Source organism: Macaca fascicularis, chromosome 8 (genome assembly GCF_037993035.2).
Source record: "Macaca fascicularis isolate 582-1 chromosome 8, T2T-MFA8v1.1".
Taxonomy (NCBI): domain Eukaryota; kingdom Metazoa; phylum Chordata; class Mammalia; order Primates; family Cercopithecidae; genus Macaca; species Macaca fascicularis.
Genome location: NC_088382.1, coordinates 129,180,033 through 129,192,772, shown reverse-complemented (window position 1 = coordinate 129,192,772; position 12,740 = coordinate 129,180,033). Strand labels below are relative to the sequence as shown.

The following is a 12,740-nucleotide window of genomic DNA, read 5'->3' as shown; positions in this document are numbered from 1 at the left end:
CTCCTTTCCCCTTTCTTTAAGATGGGGATAGAAATCAGGTCATGATTCAAAAGTATGAGATGACCTGAGAGATCCCTGGGTTCATTTTGATCAAAAGCTGGGACTTCTTATATATTTCTGTTATTTGCAGGAAAGACCTTTCTACAAAAATCTGTCTCTTATTAAAGTGATGCAGACAGTTTCCTTGTGATATTAATAGCTTCTTCTGTGAATGTGACATATCAGGTGATAATCCCCATCCCTGCCAGCCACATCCCCAAAAGGAGCCCATGGAGTTTATATGGTTAAAAAATACATCCAAATATGATAAAGAAGCAGAGACATAGGATTCTTGTCAGAGAAGTGGCATGTAAGTCAAATGATTTCCCTGAATCCACCGAGGGAAGTCAAGCTCCAAACCAGAAGGCCCTGCTGTGATTCAGATGAGTGATAAAGAGAGGAAGAAGCATTATAGGAAGTAGTTCTTCTAAATCACTTTATGAAGTAGAAAAATTTATGACCAATTCTTTGAGGAGATCAAGAGCATCATAAACATTATGTGACTATAGAGCTGGGTGGGGGGTGGGACTCAGAGACATGCAGACTCAGTTCTAGAGAGTGTCTCCTGTATTCCGGAACTATTAGATTGAAACAATAACGTTGGAATTTGGGGCTTCTCCCTTCTAGCGGAGTTTGGAAGATGAAAATTGGCTGACTCTTTGGCAGTTCTATTAAGAATGGCAGGCAAATCTTCCTAGCTCTTATCCTGAAGGTCTTTCTAGAATGTCCTAGAAGATCTATGAGAAATTAGGAAAAAAAAAAAAAAAAAAGCTAAAAGGATTAACTTTCTCCTCTTGAGTGGGCTAGATGTAACCCTTTGCAAAGTCACGCTCCATGCGTTTGGCTTGGTGGAGAGCTACACACAGGTCAGAGAAGTTGGAGCATGCGTCAAAGCTGATCCAATTTAAGTTGCCCAGAGGTGTCAAGAGCATTTGCTCACATGCTGGAGCCAGATGTCTTAGTAGAAGGGTCCCAATGAGTCATGTGCTGAGGCATTGTAAAGGTCATGGGTAGGTTAAAACCTTGGCTTATCAGTGTGCAGGCTTCCAAGATGAGCAGATCCATTTGGTTTGGGACAACTACAGCACTTCTTTTTTTTTTTTTTTTTTTTTTTGAGATGGAGTTTCACTCTCATCGTCCAAGGTAGAGTGCAATGGTACCATCTCGGCTCACTGCAACCTCCACCTCCTGGGTTCAAGTGATTCTCCTGCCTCAGCCTCCTGAGTAGCTGGGATTACAGGCACCTGCCACCAGGCCCAGCTAATTTTTGTATTTTTAGTAGAGATGGGGTTTCACCATGTTAGCCAGGCTGGTCTCGAACTCCTGGCCTCAGGTGATCTGCCCACCTTGGCCTCCCAAAGTGTACAGCACCTCTTTCTTAAAAGGTGGTATGGTTTAGTGTTTTAGGGCATGGTCTTTGGAGTCAGAATGAATTTTAGTGGAGTTCAAATTGCACTGTGTCACTTAACATCTACATGACACTGTACACCTTTTGTGGCCTCTCCAAGTCTCAGTTTCCTCATCTGTCAGGCGAGAACATTAACACCCCTCCACAAAGTTAGTCTGCAGAGTGAAGACTGATGATGCTTAAGGAGCACTTAGCACAGTGCCTGATGGACTTCAAAAGTAAGGGAGATTTTTCACATTTGGGGTGCCATAAGGGACTGCCTAGAAATAAAACAAATGGGAGAGGCTTTCAGCCCTCTATTAATATGTATTTGGGGACTTTCCCTTCCTGGGCGAGCATTGTACTAAAACATAGCAGCTCTTCGTTGCTCTATTTTTCTTCCTAAGGGTTTAACCGTTAAAGTGCAAGATATATAATCTTTATGCTATGTGTTTTTTCTTGCTTTTCATTCCAATTTGTATTAAACAAGGGAAGGTTCTGGATCTGGGATCCCAGGAGGTGATTATTTGAATTTTACCAGATCTGGGGTACTCTGGGTTGTATTTCCTTATTTTAAAAGCTTAGGGCATCCTTTACAGGATATGAATATATGAATATTCTCCAACAGGATTATTTTCCCTGTTAGAGAATATTCATATGTTGAATTGTACTGAGCAATATATTAAAACGTTCCAGATCATCTCATACATTTCAATAAGGTCTCTAGTAGCCTCCATAGTCTATGATGCTAAGATTTGAGTTTACAACAATGTTTTAAATAAAAGCATTTTGATAAAGGAATTTTCCTTGGTGGGGACACGCAACAAATCTTGGGGTGGAGGAGAAATATTTGTTGTTTTAAAAAATTCCCTACCTAGAACCTTCTTGTGCTTTAGTCGCTAGCTTTCAGTTCTGACTAATTACATTGTTTACAACTTGTTTTCAATGTTATTTTGTTTTTCAGTTTGGGTGGTCATTGGAACTGACATTTTTCTTTCTCATCTCTTGTTGCCAGTATTGTTTTGTCAGTAACATCCAAGGCCACCAGTGGAGACAGTGAGGACTGGTGATTATGTACTCAAGACAGGAGATATATTAGAGAGTTGGAAAATGCCATTTTGTGAGAGACACAGAACTGTATATTCCATTTATGCCTCCCCCAACTGGGAAGAGTTTGAAGCAATCTAGGGTTTTTTTTTTTTTTTTTTAAAAGAATAGATATTTTTCATAAAGACTCTGTAAATAGTTGTGTTTATTGTTGTTGTTGTTGTTGTTTAAATCATGGTGACTTCCTTTGTCTTGCTGTTCTGGCTGCATGACTTAAAATGTAATTGAGGTAATGCATTTTCACCCTTCTGTGCTTGCAAGATGACATGGCTAAGTAAAAGTCTAGAGAAAAGATTATACAGAGAAGCCTTAAAACATTTAAAGTCAAATACAAAAATCTCAAAAGTCAGGGCTCTTCCCACTAAGTTATTGAAAACTAACTAAAGAGATGCCTGATGTTATCTTTAGTGTCTATGTTAAGATTTTCATTTCAATATTACCTGAAAATACTCTTTTTTCTCCCTCCCTATAGGAATGGAAGATGTCACATGTGATAGAACTGAGTTCTTGAGTAATTACTTAACTAATGTGGATGATATTACTTTAGTGCCTGGAACTCTGGGAAGAATTCGACCCAAATTTAGCAATAATGCTAAATGTAAGTTGATTCTTAAAACATTAAGTGGTTAGAGTGGTAATACAATGGAATAGGTAAAGGCTTGTTTTCTAAAGCTGAAATACTTAGGTAAAAATTCTGGCTCTGCTACCACTTAGCTGAGTGACCTTGAATAAGTCATTTAAACTCTAAGCCTCGGTTTTTTCTTCTGAAAAATGGGAATGATAAATGCTGCAGCTATCTGTAGAAATTAATCTATGCATATTGCTTAGAGTGGTTCCTGGCACATAGTAGCATTATATAAATATTTGCTCTTATTCTTATCATGTGGAAATTGCACTTAGTTTGAAGCATGTTCATGACCGCAAACTTCTGTTTATAAGGTAAGAATTTTTTCAATAAGAAGTTCAGGCTGGTCCTTTATAGCCAAAACTAGAGGATCTGTGTAGGGGTTGGAAGAACCACATTTGGACTGTGAGGGTTCCTAGGAGCCTTGTGGAACAGAGCCCATTCTCTTTGTAAAAATGACCGGTAGAATCTAGTAGGAAAATATATTAAGCCCTTGGGAAATGGCAGATGAAAGATTAGAAATAAAAATGAACAGGAATAATCTTGTCACTTATGTTTTACATGTTCCGGTTATGATCTACCACTGATACAAACTTAATTTGTGGACTAAGATTTTTAGGTGCTGTCTACCCAGCTTTTGAGAAGTCCATAGTTTTCTTGGGGTTATGTCACACTTTGAAAAAAAAATTCTTTAAGGTTTTTAGCCTTGGGATTAAGAAACCATTGACACCAACCTTACAGCTTTGGAAAATTAAGTTTTTCCCTAACTATGTTCCTGAGTCAACACAAATGGAACTGTTCCAAGGTCAGCTCCCGGCAATGTTGTGAAATAAACAAAATGTGGGTGTTTCTGCCCTCTCTCCTCCATGACCTTTCCTGCTCCTGTGTTCTCCCTTTTCTGCCCTCACTTAGACAGGACACAGTCACTATGGCGCCCCTTGATTTTAGTATTTGCACTTCAGGGCTATGCAAAAAAGATTTTCTCTATTTTTAACAGTATTTCTGACATTAGTACATGTAATAGGGAGGTTGGTTTGGAGGGGGAAAAAAAAAACTTCCCATGGCCCATGAAATCATACCTATCAATGATGAAAAGCTTTGAACCTTACAAGGACACTTTCCAATGTGGTTTCATTTTGTGGGAGACAGTAGCATGGGGTGGTGACAGGCACAGATGTCTGGGCTCGTATCTCAGCTCTGCTCGGTCCTCACCATGTGAGCGCCCTGTACCTCTGCTTCCTCATTTACAATGTAAGGATTGTTAGGAAGATTAAATAAGAGATTGTGTTTACATAATTTAGATCAGTGCTTAGCACATAGTCAAAGCTACATAAAGGTTGGATATGATGATGGTGTCTTAGTCATACCACTATTTCTGAGACTCTGCTGATCCCAGATGGGAAAGTGTAAGCTTTACACACACACACACACACACACTTATTTAATCATTTTAATAGCATTGTGTGATAAGTGTCACTATCCCTTTTATAGACAGTAGAAATCAAGGCTCAGAGAGGGGTGAAGGTACTAGCTTCAAGGATGGTGGTTAGTAAGTTGCAGGTCTGAGATTTGAAGCCAGAATAGCTGAACCACTGCCCTTTGTTCACACAAAATGAAGACTGTTAGCCTGAAAAGAATGAGTTCTTCAGAACTGAAGAATTGATGTCCCCAGCATGGACTCCGGCATTGGATATTTCCTAGTAATTCTCTGGGACTTATCTGAGTACATGCTATTTACTTTTCTTCATTATCAAAGACCATGAACTTACTCTGTCTCGTCCCTTTGAGGAATATGATTTATGAGGCCTGGCTTGCTCAGTCAGATTGCTTGAGTGCCAGAGTGCCAACTCCTCCTCCTTCTGAAAACCCATTGGCTTAGTGAGAATTTGAACAGCATTTACCTCCCAGGGTTACTGTGAATGACCAGAGAGAAAGTGCCTGCAAAGCTCTCTCTTTTTTTTTTTTGGAGACAGAGTTTTGCTGAGTTGCCCAGGCTAGAGTGCAGTGGCTCCATCTTGGTTCACTGCAACCTCTGCCTCCCTGGTTCAAGCAATTCTCCTGCCTCAGCTTCCCAAGTAGCTGGGACTACAGGCGCCCGCCACCACGCCTGGCTAATTTTTTTGTATTTTTAGTAGAGATGGAATTTCACTGTGTTAGCCAGGATGGTCTCGATCTCCTGACCTTGTGATCTGCCCACCTCAGCCTCTCAAAGTGCTGGGATTACAGGCGTGAGCCACTGCGTCCGGGTACCTGCAAAGCTCTTATAGAAAGACAGGTACATAGTATGAAATCTATCTGGGCTATTTTTATTTCATTATTACTTATTTGGTTTCCAGTAAGAGATGCAATTAAGGCCAATGGAATACACATTTTAGTTTTGGTTTTCAAGCTTTAGAACTAAGATTCTGAAAATACTCTTTGGAGTCTGTATATGTATACCCCAAGGCAAGTTTATTCATGCATTTTTGATGAATATAAACAAATATTTATTAACAAATGTGTATTGAGTGTCTGCTCTGCACAGGCCCAGGGATGCAGCAGCACGTGATACAGATAAGGCCCACTCCACTGGTATTTAGATGCCAGGGAGGGCTGCCTCGTGATAGTTGCTATCTCTTCTGAACACAACTTTCGTTTTCTGCTGATTCTGTAATAACATACTGAAGCAAACTTCCTGAAAACAAAACAAAATCCAAGCAACCTACAATCTCCTCTTTCTCCCCACATTCCGCCCAAAAGGGGAGCTTCAGATAATATAATCCTGTCCACAGTTTATGCACAGCCATCATTTACATAGTTTTGCTTTCAGCTAGTTCCGAGTATTGACTAAAATCTTTTACTTGATGCTATTGAAAACAAAGGAGGTGCACGCACGTGTGCGTCTATGACTGGAGAGGTGCGGCTACCTATGTAATTACGCCCGGGATATAACTAGGGAAACAAAACTCTCTTTTAAAAAATAACTCAATGGATTAGAAGTTTATTCTTAAAGTGGGTGAAGACTTGTTTCAAAAATCTGCAGATAAATAATAAGTTACATTAAAAGCCCCAAATGCCCAGTTTAGTTCCTGAGGTCAAACTGCAAATAAACTATGTCTTGAGGGGAACCATTAAGGGGAACTTAAAATAAGAAGCAATTTACCTAGCAGTATCCTGGTGCTATGGAAGGAGGAATTCCCTCCAGAAGAGCTGAACTGGACCTAGGAGGGCAGTTTACTGTAGGATTTGTTCCACTTGCTTAGCTGCATTTCAATAACTGAAATGTTGAATACCCACACACAATTATTTATCTTTCAAACAAAACACTAAAGTGTTAGTCTTCTGTGGGATGGAAGGAGAAAGAACTGAGTATCTTGCTGCATAAACGATTTCTCTTGGTAAAGATTGTTATTTCTTCTGAAATCTTTCTCCTCTCTTTGAACAGATGACCCCAAAGCCATTATTGCCAATCTCACGGTAAGTGTTGCCAGTTGTCCCGCCTCTGCCCTCCCCAGGCCTCTGCCCCTGGAGCAGCCTCCCTCCCGTGTGTGACTCCCCCCAGCGGGGGGCAGGAGGAACACTTTCCTCACTGCCCTGCCATCCTGTATATTTGTTTCCTTAAGAGCTTTCAAAACTTCTGGCCTGTGGTCAGCTGCAGGCTCCCTAATGGTCTTGGCAATGATACAAACGGAGACTATCTGATCCTTCCATTAGAACTGAAAAGTATTCATTCATGATTAAACAAATCTTTACTTTCTCTGAACCAGAACTGCCCACCCACTCTGCTCCATTGTTCCTGGATGCTGGGTAGCAACCTTAATAGCTCAAGAGCATCTAACCAGATAAGCCTAAACCTATGTGCTCCTCGCCTCCCACTGACACCCCGCCCTCAACCACTTGACTTGAAGGAGTTGGGAAAGGCCTAGGAGTGTGAATTGCTCTTAGCGATGGTCTCACAAGCCAGGAATGCATCTTAAAATTCCTAACTCTCCTCGGATAGCCTGTCATATCATCTCCAAGGTTACTTAATCTCTTTCGAATCTATTTGTTTTCAGCGTACATTATTTGATAGAAACAAATTTCATTTATTCACTAACTAACCTTTAGTTAGGCTTAAAATCTCCTTCAGCTTTCTAGAGAAAGAATTTGTGAGAATTTTTCCAAAAGGCATTCCATCTAAAGTCTGATTTCCATTTCTATTTCAGTGTAAAAAACCGGATCAGCACTTTAAGCCTTACTTGAAACAGCACCTTCCCAAACGTTTGCACTATGCCAACAACAGAAGAATTGAGGATATCCATTTATTGGTGGAACGCAGATGGCATGTTGCAAGGTATCTGGTATATGGGCTATTTCTGTTTCTCATTTCCACAACCACCCTTTTGGCAACTGGAACTATTTTATCATCCTTAGTCATCGCTGAAAGAAATATCAGTTGGAAATCTCACTGTTTCCAAAGATTTTGTGGGCTACGTAAACCATCAGTGATGAGACAACATATCTCTATGTTCTGGGTCTCAGCGTCGTGGTGTGTCTTTGTGGTCTGTCAGTGCATCTGTGTGTGTGTGTGTGTGTGTCTCTTTCTTTCTTTGAATTTACATTCTAACCTCTATTCTTACTACTTGGGTAAGTCAAAAGTATAAATGGGACCTTGCCCTAGTATATTGGGTTGATTTGATCTCAGTTGTTGAGACTTTGCTTGTAGCAATATTTATAGAGGACTTCAGAAAATGTTAACGTTAAAAACTCTGTTATTGTGGGCACTTTTTACATTGCTTTAAATATTCCCGATGTTTGCCTTCTATTGAACTACAAGAGACTCTCCAATGTTGAAGAGAAGGTTCCTTGCTTTTGAATGTGGTCTAGGACATGTCTGGAGGCTCTAACAACTTGCAATGAGTTAATTATTAAGGATTTATCCATTTTCACAGAGACCTGGAAGTAGCTGTTTCCCACTCACTCTTACTCCAACTTTCTGCTTAAGAAAAGTGCTGTGAATTTGTCTATCTCAATAATTGAACAACTGCCACATGCACTCCAGCTAGGTACTAGTTTGCAAGAGAGAGAAGATAACAAGAAAATATTTAGAAACTCTAAGTTCTAAGAAGAACTTAGAACTCTAGAAACGTGTATCAGTATGGGACGCTTAGAGAGACGCATGGGACAGATATATAAATATCATGCTGTAATTTTCTGGGGTGTACTTAGAGTTAAATATGTGGGATTATGAAGAAAGATGTATGAAGAACAGGAATTATTGGAGTCTTTTAAAACAATTGTGGGAAATCCTCATGGAGAATTTACAGGGATGTGACTGAAATTAATTGGCTAAGTATGTGCTCCTGAAGAATTAATTGGCTGAGTATGTGCTCCCTTTTATGTGTGGGGCAGCTTGGAAGGGGTCACACTGGCGCAGGTAGTAGGTTCAAATGGCAAAAACATGGGAGCTGAGTAGAAGTTAAGTGAAAGATGATGACAGTTGGGCAAATTAGTGTAGCCCAAAAGCAGGCATGTTGGTTAACAATACATCTTTTAAATTGAACTCTTCTTGCATTGTTGAGGTATTATATGCGTATGTCTTATTATCCCAAGCCCTTATTATTCCAAGGTTGGAGACCCATGTGTTAGATTTTTTGTTTTCCCAAAGCACTTTCAGTGCTATGCACACATAGGTACCTAGGAAATGTTTGTATTAAATAAACATGAAAGTTATTTTGGAAAAGGGTCACATGACACTTTTGCAAAAGGTGTCTTCTGTCACAAAAGGAAAGATCAGATGGTCTTGATGTCTAGAGTATTTCTGTTTTCTGTTTCTAAATGAAGATGTTGTCTAGGTGAGCCATGCTTTTGTCAGATATGTCACGATTACCGTTAAGTTGGCTGCTTAGTTGTACTCTAGTTGTATTGTATATTGATAGATAAAGTTGCATGCAAACATTTTTATAGAATATAGATCTCCATTCATTGTTTAAACATCACATATTTATTTTATTTTAAATTTTAAATTATTATGAGTATATAATAGGTGAGACATCACATTTTTTTAAAGTGCCTACTACGTCTTGACACTGAGCCTAGGGAGGGGTACATAGAAATGAAACAGACAAACATGGTCCTAGAGTCGAGAATCTTACAGTCTTGGAGCTAGTGAAGCACCTAGACAGGCAGAGCATGACTTTTGACAAGTGCCCTACTTGGTGTCCTACTTGGTATAAGCACGAGGTTCAAGGAAAGCATCATGACTTCTGTTCACAGGTCTCCATTTATCCTGCAATAACTGTCAAAGAAAGTCACTTGGAGAAAAGAATAGGATCCTCTTTTCATCGTCACAAGAAGGATGCAATTAAAATAGAGACAAATAGACTTTCAAAAGCCCCTTCTTAGAGTTTCTTTGTACCCTGAAATTACCTTTCTATCAGAGTAATTTCATTAGAAATCCTAACTGATCATGAAATTGTTTCAATTTAGGAAACCTTTGGATGTTTATAAGAAACCATCAGGAAAATGCTTTTTCCAGGGAGACCACGGATTTGATAACAAGGTCAACAGTATGCAGGTATGATGGCACTACTGTGAATTGAAGTTGTGTTTTAGTGATTCTTTGAAAGAATAAGTAATGATGGTGTGAGTGAAGTTGTATGGTAGTCATAAATAGAGGAAGGGTTCCTACCCAACAATACTTAACTGTTTTTGTTTTTCTTTTCTTTTGGAAGACTGTTTTTGTAGGTTATGGCCCAACATTTAAGTACAAGACTAAAGTACCTCCATTTGAAAACATTGAACTTTACAATGTTATGTGTGGTAAGTCACTTATTTAATCAAAACCATTGAAACAATCTTTAGTTAGTATATGATCTTTCTCAATGTCAGAGAAAGAAATGAGGTGTCTATTTTCTGGGACCACCTCCTCTTCCCCACAAAAGGTTATAACTTGCCCATTGGTTCAAAGACAGAATATTATGCCCTTCTAAGGCTTCTTTGTCTTCCTTCAACAGTTGACTAATGGGGCGTTTTCATAGTGTTGCTGTTGGCAGCCTCTGGCTGGTCTAACATAGCATTACAGTTTGACACCTCTGGTCAGAGACCTGATGAAGCAAGAGTTCTGCACAGAGCCCTCTCCACCTCCATCTCTCGCATTGCAGCCCAGTTAAAAATGTTGCCAGCTTGCATCCTGGCCAGCTATTTATGTGCTCTTAATTATTTTTCTTCCTTGAGCTTCTAGTTGCTGAATGAGGACAACTTTTCCTATTTAGTAAGGGAGTGCCAGTCTGGTGGTTAGAGGGGGAGTCTGCAAGTCGGGTCTCCTGGGTTCTTTTCCCATCTTGGCTGCTAGCTCTCCCCTGTCCTGCCTCTGAGCTCAAGCAAGTCACTGAATATGCACTTGGCAACCATTCATTTGCTATGAAATCAGCCTGTTCATGGCTCAGTGGCACTTCAGGGGACAGGGCCAAAGCCTCCTCACGTCCCCACACTTCTGTGGAGTCATTAGAGGGCAGACTTCTAGTTAGCTATTGATTATAATTCTCATTTCAAAAGGTGGAATTAAACAGTCCCAGAGAAGTGCAGAAAAAAGTGATACTGACATGGATGGTCCTTGGGTTGTAACTATCACAGATACGGGCAATAGTTAATCAAGGTCTTGTTCCTTCACTCTTTCTTTTGGGAATCTCTCTCTCTATTCATGGTCAAGCAATGAACTTGGCTATTTCAGAAAGCTGTGGCAAGATGTACTCAGTCCAGAATTGTTCAGGAGGTAAGGAGGGGGTGCCTGCCATCTACATTGGGTTTTGTCCAATTCTGATTTGTGTTCAGAGTTTTCAGACCCCATAGAAGGTGAAGGCTTTTAAACCTTACCATATCTCATCAAAAAGATGTAAGAAGCACCTGCCTCCTTTTCTTACTTTTCATTAGATCTCCTGGGATTGAAGCCAGCTCCTAATAACGGGACCCATGGAAGTTTGAATCATCTCCTGCGTACTAATACCTTCAGGCCAACCATGCCAGAGGAAGTTACCAGACCCAGTTATCCAGGGATTATGTATCTTCAGTCTGATTTTGACCTGGGCTGCACTTGTGATGATAAGGTAGAGCCAAAGGTAGAAATAATCTTTATGTTTATTATGGAGGAATGTGTTGGGTGGCTAACAGTACTGGTCAGTAGAACTTTCTGTGACAATGGACATGGTCTATAATTGTGCTGTCCAAAATGGTAGCTACTGGCTAGTGTGACTGAGGAACTAAATTTTTATTTTATTACTTTATAATTAAAGAGCCCTATGTGGCTTGTGGGTACCATATTGAAAAGAACAGGTATAGACCATGAAAAACAAAAAGTAGAATTCATGTTGCTAATCTGTGGAGTCACAGTTCTCAACCAAAATCTTTTTCTATTCTCTTCAACTGTGGATCACATGTCCGTTAGTCATGGTCCCAATGGGAAACAGGTGGCCCATATAGAAGAGATTTTGAAAAAGAGTTTAGGCCTGGCGCAGTGGCTCATGCCTGTAATCCCAGCACTTTGGGAGGCCGAGGCAGGCGGATCACTTGAGGTCAGGAGTTCCAGACCAGCTTGGCCAACATCTATCTCTACTAAAAATACAAAACAATTAGCCAGGCACAGTGACGCACGCCTCTGATCCCAGCTACTCGGGAGGCTGAGGCGGGAGAATCACTTGAACCCAGGAGGCAGAGGTTGCAGTGAACTGGGATCGTGTCACTGCACTCCAGCCTGGGTGACAGAGCGAGACTCTATCTCAATAAAAAAGAAAAAAGGAAAAAAAAAGAAAGAGACTTTAAAGGAATTGTTTCAGTCATATTTAATGGGTAATTTACAAGGGCTGAGCAGCGAGATGGATAGAAGTCAATGAGGAGTGGTGAAGTGCCCTGGGGTTTGCGTGGTACCCTCCAAAGCTTGAAGGGTGAGGGGAAGGAGTAAATTTCCAGAATATGGAAAGAGAGCTGAATAGAAAGGAACCTTTGTCTTTGGCCAATGAGTGCAGCTTGTGCATTGCAACCCAGCAGGGAGCACTCCCAGCAAGGGGAATACTACCCTCATCTTCCTCCCCTGTACTTCCTTTCACATGTTTCCCCTTGATAGCGCCCAACAGCGAGCCACAGGGCAAGTTTGCTCTTTGATGCCATCCCTAGAGGTCAGCCTCCCAGGACACAGAGCAGGGTGTGGGAGGGTGCAACAGGGATGTGGTAGTGGTGCAAACAGAGACTACTCCTGCATACTATGTTTGGACAGTTTTTCTTTTTTTCTTTTAGATGGAGTCTTGCTCCGTTGCCGAGGCTGGAGTGCAGTGCGCGATCTCGGCTCACTGCAACATCCGCCTCCTGAGTTCAAGCGATTCTCCTGCCTCAGCCTCCAGAGTAGCTGGGATTACAGGCACCCACCATCACTCCCAGCTAATTTTTGTAGTTTTAGTAGAGACAGGGTTTCACCATGTTGGCCAGGCTGATCTTGAACTCCTGACCTCAGGTGATCTGCTTTCCTTGGCCTCCCAAAGTGCTGGGATTATAGGCGTGAGCCTCCATGCCCGGCAGTATATATCTATTAAATAATGTATTAAGTAATCTTTTGTATAGTTTCCTAAAATAACC

General features: G+C 40.7%; 1 protein-coding gene across 21 annotated transcripts in view; it reads left to right on the top strand.

The window, feature by feature from the left end:
* ENPP2 (ectonucleotide pyrophosphatase/phosphodiesterase 2) overlaps positions 1-12,740 on the top strand; it is a 118,189-nt gene that overhangs the window by 81,536 nt on the left and 23,913 nt on the right. For 11 of the 21 annotated variants that reach the window (XM_045398628.2, XM_045398627.2, XM_045398625.2 and 8 more), the window contains 6 exons: positions 3,006-3,131; positions 6,583-6,614; positions 7,343-7,470; positions 9,606-9,693; positions 9,851-9,938; positions 11,049-11,233. In XM_045398628.2, coding sequence (XP_045254563.1) covers positions 3,006-3,131; positions 6,583-6,614; positions 7,343-7,470; positions 9,606-9,693; positions 9,851-9,938; positions 11,049-11,233 — 647 coding nt within the window. The remainder of the gene's footprint in view (positions 1-3,005; positions 3,132-6,582; positions 6,615-7,342; positions 7,471-9,605; positions 9,694-9,850; positions 9,939-11,048; positions 11,234-12,740) is intronic. The other 10 variants (XM_073999341.1, XM_073999340.1, XM_045398626.2 and 7 more) reach the window with 1 other exon arrangement.